The sequence below is a fragment of the Ctenocephalides felis genome, unplaced genomic scaffold, assembly GCF_003426905.1.
Source record: "Ctenocephalides felis isolate EL2017-DRISC unplaced genomic scaffold, ASM342690v1 CF-g0.4_SCAFFOLD_01322, whole genome shotgun sequence".
Taxonomy (NCBI): domain Eukaryota; kingdom Metazoa; phylum Arthropoda; class Insecta; order Siphonaptera; family Pulicidae; genus Ctenocephalides; species Ctenocephalides felis.
The window spans coordinates 10,410-19,029 of record NW_020537476.1 but is presented as its reverse complement, the minus strand read 5'-3'; the positions used below and the strand labels follow the sequence as shown (position 1 = coordinate 19,029).

The following is an 8,620-nucleotide window of genomic DNA, read 5'->3' as shown; positions in this document are numbered from 1 at the left end:
CTAATATTATATTTAAGATTGTGATGATGGGAATAGGATGTTTGACCATGGTTCTGGGAGCAGCACAGAGCCCATGGAGGGGTACAAAAGTGAGTTATTTCATTACATTAATTATATCAATGTTAATGTACATTATGAAGTTGGGACACTTTTCGCCTGATTATACACTGGCAGTGTACAATAAATTTCCGGTGTCGACGGAGGCAGAACTGCAAGATGTGGAACAGCTATTGACAGATGCGTCAATAGCAGAAAAATTGGTAAATATGATGTTCCTCAATGGATAAAATGGACAAATCAATTACATATACTGTATCATTTATAGAAAGCACGCCTAGAACGAATTGGTGGCGTAGCCTGTAAAGCGCTACCACATCCCTTTTAAAAAGGTTATTTAAGAATGTGGTAGCGAAGGAGTACAGCTGGGATGGAGGCAAAGCAAAAAAGAATTTTTCGGCCCTCCTAATAGTAAAAATAATTATAGTATTAATTAATACATTAAATCACTTACTTCAAACTATTTATTATTTAAACAAATAATTAATTGAACCAATAATGTTTTCAGATATGTTATCTGAACAACAGCATGTGGGACGCAGAGCCAAGTTGAACAGTGTGTCAAGGGATGGCTGCGTCATGTCCATGACAGATTTGTCCGAAATGCTCCGTAAGTTGAAATATATTCTAGATATTTCCAAAAATGCCAATTAACATTATTTATTATATAAAATAAACCTGTAAAACTATAGTTTATAATAATTCAAAATTTGTTCTTTCCAGTGCTTTAGAAGGTGAATGATGAACCCAATGTGAATAATGATAATGATAATGAAAATAATTAAAATAAAAAATAAATAATTACTTTAATTTAATAATACTAGATAATAAGATAATGATAAGTTTTAGGATGATGATTACCAATGATTTAGTTAAGTTTTAGTAGTAGTAAATTTAATTTAGTTATTTTTAGTAGTGTAAATAAATATCATTTAATAAATATGTTACAATGGAATTGCAGTTTTAGTTCATTCAATACTTATAACTATATGAATTATTTATTACAAATACGTACGGAAAGTTAGTTTAGTTTAGTTTTAAAAGACTTTTTATTTCAAATCAGATTCAGATACATTATATAAACATTATGACTTACAAACTATGTACATCTATCATATTGATAACAATACATTAAATTAAATTATGTTTGTAAATTCTATACACATTATACTTATATACATTAAAGATTTCAAAATAGACTAAATTTAATTTTAAATTTTGGTAAAAAATGTCAACAAAAAACCAACTCTTTATAATATTAAGGACAAACACAAACACAAAAGATAATAAGTAACTATGTCACAATAATAAAATAAAAACAATATTTCTTTCATAGCTAACTAAGTAATATTAATTATTTCTTTGACTATTATCTATTGGGTTATTAATGGAGGAAGGTATTTTGTATTTGCAGTAGCATGGCCTATAAGTATTTATGCTTCCAATGTTATTTATGGTAGGGTTTCTGATTAGTTAAACATGTAGTATAGTACTTTTTTGAAATACCGTCAATGTAGGTTTTATGTAAGGTATATTTGTGGCTTCATGAAGAAATGTAGTAGTACTTATATAATGTTTGTATGGGTTTCTTGATTGTCCTATAATCATCCTTGCAGCAGTATTTTGTAGTTTTTGTAACTTGTCTAGATTCTGGTTATTTGTCATACACCAGATTGGGCATCCATATGTGAAGATTGGTCTTATCATAGTCAGGTATAACGTTCTTTTATTTTCTACATTAAGACAGCTTCTGAATTTCATTAATGGGTTTAGCATGTACAAAATCTTTTTAGCTTGGTTAATTTTATTTTTTATGTGTACATTGAAATTAAATTTTCTGTCCAACGACAGTCCCAAGTATTTAACTTCATTATTCCATGGTATTACAATATCATGTACTTGAAGTGTTAGCGATGGTATTGGATTTTTTCGTCTTTTGGTAAAGAAAATGATTCAGTTTTGTCATAGTTTATTTTAATTTTCCATTTATGTGCATATTTTAAAATTTTATCCAGTTGATTTTGGAGCCGCATAATAATTGAATTTTCAGATATACCTGAAAAAAAATGAAAAAATTGCGATATCATCCGCAAACATTAATAGTTTGATGTCATTATTATTTGGAATATCAGAGACAAAGATAGAATATAATATAGGACCCAGTATACTACCTTGTGGTACCCTGCAGTTACATGTCTATTGGTAGATTTATTGTTATATAAACTAACATAAAACATTCTATTGCAGAGATAACTCTTAATAATATTGATTAGATAATTTGGAAACTTCAATTGTATCATTTTGAATAACAGACCACTAATCCATACTGTATCGAATGCCTTTTCAATGTCCAGCATTACCATTGCACTATTTCTCCTTTGATTGAATTTGAGAATAGTTTCTTCTGTAATTATTGATAACGGATGGAGAGTAGAATGTTTTTCTCTAAACCCATATTGAAAATTTGGTATTATTTTATTTTCCAATATACTTATTAATTCTAATGTGAATTACCTTCTCAACTATTTTACTTAAGTGGCTTAGCAGGCTAATCGGCCTGTAGCTGGTGGGTAGATCACTATCCTTGTTGGTTTCTTTACAGGTATGACATTAGAAGTTTTCCATATGGATGGAAAATAGTTAAGTTGTAATATACTATTTACTATTTTGGTTATTAGGATTATAGTTTTCTTGCCTACATTTTTAAGTACAATATTTGGTATACCATCCGGGCCTGGAGCGCTTTTATTTTTTCTTCGTTGAATAATATTTTTAATTTCTTTTGGCGTAGTATATTTAATTATGAGGTGATCTTGAGGGTTTAAAAGTGTTGAGTTTATTTTTGCATTGACATAATCTGTAAATTCAGAATTTCCCAGTCCATCATTTTGTTTATGAATTTTTTCGAAGACGTCAGCAAAGATATTCGCCTTGTCTTCATTATTTGATACGTAATTCGAGTTTAGTTTCAGACAGGGAATGCTTTCTTGTTTCTTAGTAAATTTTTTAGCAAGATACCATACATTGTTTGGATTAACATTAATATTATTAAGCTTGGCATTCCACATTTTATTTTTGTGTTCATTAATTTTAATTGAAATATCTTTGGTTAATTTGTTCAACAACATTTTAACGGCAGGATTACCTGTTTTTTGCCACATTTTTCTAATTTTATTCTTATATTTAATTTGTTCGAGTATATAGGTAGGTATTGATAGGTAGTTATTCTTATCAATTTTAGGTATAAATTTATTCATAGCCATTTGTATGTTATCTGTAAGTTGTTGAACCGATACCTCTAATTGTTCAGTATTATTGATATGTTTGCCAAATGTAATGTTTTTATTAACGTACGATCTAAAACCTTTCCAGTTTGCCTATTTGTAATTGTATTTTAAGTTACTTGGTTCTGGTGTATTTAATGAAGCAGCTGTACTACAAACTTGATTTTTGCTGTTTTGATATGGAATTGGAAGAATAACTGGGTTATGGTCCGAATTTGTCTCTGAGATAGTGTATGGTAAATAATTGGTATATATGTTGTTAGTAATCGCAAGATCAATGATTGAAGGAGTTTGTAAGTGATTAACTGGATATCTAGTAGGGGAGGATGTGTAATGCAAAGTATAATTATTTATGTTGTTAATCAGGAAATCGAATAGTTTTCTACCATTTAAATTATTATTACTGCAATTCCAATATTCATGTCTTGAATTAAAATCTCCCGCTATTAAAATTTTACTGTTTAAATTAAGTAATGATACTAAATCCCGGATATCTAACTTGTTACATGGGAAGTATACAGAACAGAACGTTATCAATTGATTATTCATTTGGATGTTTACTGCAATTGCTTCTGCAGTAATCAATTTTGCAATATGAATTTGTGAAAATTTAATATTATTTTTAATAACTATACATATACCTCTTGAGCCTATATAGGTAATGTCTTTTCTAATTATTTTATATCCAGGTATATAAATTTTATTATTAGGTTTAAGTAAAGTTTCAGATATTAATACAATATCTATATTATGATGATTTAAACAATTTAATGTTTCATATACGTTATTTTGAATACCGTTAGCATTCCAGTACATTACATTAAAAGTATTTTTGTTTATATGCATAATGACATAAAACATTGAAATACCAATAATTGTTTTTCTTTATCTGTGTTACATTTTTTGATTTCTTTGGACAATTTAAGTAGTACATTTAAGGTTTTGACAACTGTGCTATCTGTAAATAGTTCATGAATTTCATTATTGTTTTCAAATATGCTACTAATGTTAGTTTCTGAGTTTTGAACAGGATAATGAGATTTGGCAGATACAGGTGTTTGTCTAGATGAATTTTGCGTATTCATTATATTAGTAGTCGTATTAGTATTGGGAAGATTAGGAAAGTTATTTCTGTTTAATGATTCTGAGAAGGATTTTGTTAATGGAGGAGGAGCCGGAGCAGGAATTAAATTACCTTTATTATTATTGTTATTGTTTATGCCACGCCTAGCACAATATCACGTACGGAAAGTATGCAACCATTATTGCACTGTATATCGCAATTTTAACCCATGGCAATACCATTCCAGTCCCATAGCATTGAACCCGTCGGGTTGACCATGAGTCAAACCATGGCTCTGACATAAGTGTCGCCATGGGTCAACCTATGTTCATATATGGTACCAGTGGGTTGACCATGGGTTAACCCTACAGCCCATTGTGACCCTGTGTCAACCATGTTAGGAAGTATGTATTTCGCAAAAAATATTCTTAAACTATTTTAGATACTGGTTAGTTTTTGGTGAAGATCGAATTCCTTCTATAAAATATTTTATGTTGATAGATATAATGGTTCTAAAGAATATACTAAAATTTTAGGACCCTACGACAAGTCGATTAATTTAACTAAACCTATAATCATCAAAGTTTGAAATAATATTAAAAAATTGTGTCAAAGATTTAATTGAAAGCAAAAACTTTATTTTCAAAATAAACAGTTGAAAATTTTATCTAAATATCAAAATTTTAATTTTGGTTGATTAATTTAATTATTACACATGTCGGGAAATTCATGCGCAAGTTGCCTAAAAGCAAAATGCAATTTCATTTATTATGAATATATTTTATGGCAGTGTTATATTTTGAATTGTAGTTGTTTTATTTCTATGTAACTTTATTAGCATATTTTAATCCTTTTCACTCATAGCTTGCAAAACTAATACTGATTATGTCGCCTGATTAAATTATAATTAAACTAAATTATAATTATTTCTAGTAAACCTACAATCAATGCAAAACCGCTCCGATGTTGACAAATCACCAGCAAGAAAGAGGAAAACAGTAAAATTCGAGCAAAAGTTAACTCCACAGTGTGTTAAGTGCGCTGTAGAACATTACACCCAAAAATGTTTATGGAAAGACAAATTAACAAGAACGTCAAGTGCGTACTACGCGGTCAAAATCACCCCACAAACTACAGGGGATGCCAAGTCTACAAGGAATAGCTCAATCGAAAATTCCCTCCGTTACGACAGAGACTACAACCAACAATCCTAATATTAACAGAAATTCTGCAGTAATTCAAGTCTTATCTTACTCGCGAATTACTAGCCGAAACACAAACACAAATACAACACAAGAAATACCAAGCAGCACGAATCAAGTAATCGGGAGTAATGCCAAAGATATCTCTGAACTTCAAACTATCCTGGAAACATTATTCGAGCAGATGGGCACTATACTTAATTTTTCAACTACAATTTTAATATGAACTTCCCGATATGTTTAAATGATCGACTTAATCAATAAAAAATAAATAAATTTATTATGAGTGTTTAAAAGTATTCCGAGTGCATTTATTACACATAACTGAAAACAAATGAACAATGAACACTTGGAGTATTTTCTAACAGCAAATTTTCAAATATCAATAATTTTTATAATTGAATCAGTTTCCATAGGACTTTAATGGTTTAGTATGTTCATTAACCTTAAAAAAATCGCCTGAAAAAATGGCAAAAAAACAACAATGGATGCTACAGTGGTGTGACCCCTCAACTGCTGTTGAATTGACAACTGAGGAAAGTTATTTAGCCTTAGGAACAAGCTGAGGCAGTTGCTTCTGGTGATGTATCAGCTGATTTGGCTAACATGAAACCAGGGCCAATTGCACATTATTCATCAATAATTATTATTCATCAATAATAAAAAATATATTCTGATAAAGTAACTCAATTCATAACATTCTTAAATTATTAGGTACATTTTATTGTGGAGCACAACTGAGGTAACATGCAACATGTTATAATCAAAATCAGGTACATGTTCTCAACTTAAAAACTATGAGTTAAACCCAAAATAGACAAATTCTAACAAGACTTTTCCTTCTATGCTCTTAGCATACAAACAGAAAAAGCTAGATAAATTTTACTAGCTAGACAAGTTTTACAAAGAAGAAAACATCATAATGTATGCTTTTTTCTCAGGATGCAATTATCAAAAGTATTATTCACTATTATTTATAAAAATATTTCATATTTTAAATATAATTTTGGCAATTTTATCACTTAGAGCATAGAAGTACTTTTGTATGTAACATGTACATTTTGTTCCTTTTAATACTGATAACAAACCAAACTTTTGATTCGCTAAAAAATAAGTAGACTTCGATGACGTTTGGCAGGTGGTTCTATTATATCTAGACAATTTTCAGGACAAGAATTATTACAATGTTCATTTATTGAATCTTCCAAATCAGAAACAGTAATTTCCTGTTTTTCATTTTCCTGATTTAATAAATCATTGTAACGCTTAATAACATCGGGATCCTGTAACCATTTATGATTAAGAACTTCGGAACTGCTATATCTAGTTTTTGGATCTACTTTTAACATTTTAGAAATTAAATCTTTGCATTCAGCACTAACCGAAGACCAAATACATTGTTTGAAAGAGTATTTTCCTTTGCAAATTTGATCAGCTGCTGAGAAGGGTAAGCATCCACAAAGACAAACAAATAATATTACACCTAGACTCCAAACATCAACTTTTTCAGTATAAGTTTTATAATTCTTCAATATCACTTCGGGAGCAACATACCATGCAGTACCACATTCAGTTTTTAACACTGTGTTACCTTCAACAATTTTACTTACTCTGATAGTTTGATAGTAACAATTCTCTGATAGTATTTCTTTGTAACGGAATATTCTCAGGTTTTAAATCTCTATGTGTAATGTTCTGCCGATGTAAGTAATTAACAGCAACAGCTATTTGGTATATAATATTCTTAACAATTGTTTTTTTCAGATATTTTGACTCTTTAATTTTATTATATAAATCACCTCCATTCATAAGTTCCAATACCAAAAATACTGCTTCAGGAGTTTCAACAATGTTGTAGACACTAACTATGAATGGATGATCTAATTTTTTCATAATATTAATTTCATTCATAATACGATTAGGATGGTTTAATTTCTTTTCATCATCTGCTTTACTCTTGATGATCTGCTTCATAGCAAATTTATCACATGTCCTTTTGTTAAATATTAATCTCACAACACCACATGCACCGCTTCCAAGCTCACGAGAAATGTAGTAGTCATCTTTGATGAGATTTGGGATTTATGCACAGTATGCGTGAAACGATCAAAAAATCTAAACAATTTTCTGAAATCACTACCTATTGCTATAACATCTTCATTTTGCAATATTCTTCGGTTTCCTTTGCCAACTTTTTCACCATTTATGAATGTTCCATTTCGAGAAAAATCTTCTAAATAAAAAGGAGAATTCCTACTATATAAATTCCTACGATATAAATTGTAGGTGTTCAACAGACATTTCGTCTGTAGTTAAATTTATGTCACAATTTTCTCTGCCAACTGCATACTCCAATTTTGAAAGATCTACGATAAAACATTATTGATATTTGAGAAAACCAACAAGCATGCAAACAATTGTAAATCATCTTCCATTCTTCCAAACATTTTGACTGGGGCTCACAAAGGCTAGTAGGTATTGAAGTGACTAAAATTCCTGTCCACGCTCAGGGAACTAAAAGGCATGTTCGATCATTCTATACAAAAGCAATAACGCTTCGTGAACGCATTGCTGAATTTGAATACTGTTCTGTGGCACTTGATAAAAGTTGTGACATTAGCGACACAGCACAACTCGCTATATCTATACGTGGTATTGATACTGAATTCAATATTACTGAAGAGTTTTGTTATCTAGTTCCTATGCAAGGGATTACAACCTCTTAAGACCCTTATAACAAATTATGAAAAAAATTCAATAAAAAGTATATCAACAGATAATTCAATAAATTAGTATATCAACAGATGGGCACCACCAGCAATATCAATGTAGAAGTAGCGGAAAGACTTTACCCAAACATTAACACAGGAAAAGAAATATTTGGTAACCACTGGATAATTCATCGAGAAAGTTTGTGTGAAAGAAATTAAATTTACTTCATAGTAATTAAATTACTAAATTTTATGAAGTCATGGGGGTTCAAATCACTATGAGTTCAAAGAATTCCTAAGCAA

At 29.8% G+C, this 8,620-nt stretch overlaps 1 protein-coding gene across 1 annotated transcript; it reads right to left on the bottom strand.

The window, feature by feature from the left end:
• Positions 1-6,709: 6,709 nt before the first annotated feature.
• Positions 6,710-7,580, bottom strand: LOC113369402 (serine/threonine-protein kinase Chk2-like). Its single transcript, XM_026610158.1, has 2 exons — positions 7,406-7,580; positions 6,710-7,197 (listed from the first exon to the last, which is right to left on the bottom strand). The coding sequence occupies exons 1-2, from the start codon at positions 7,578-7,580 to the stop codon at positions 6,710-6,712; spliced, it is 663 nt and encodes a 220-aa protein (XP_026465943.1).
• Between the last annotated feature and the right edge of the window lie 1,040 nt (positions 7,581-8,620).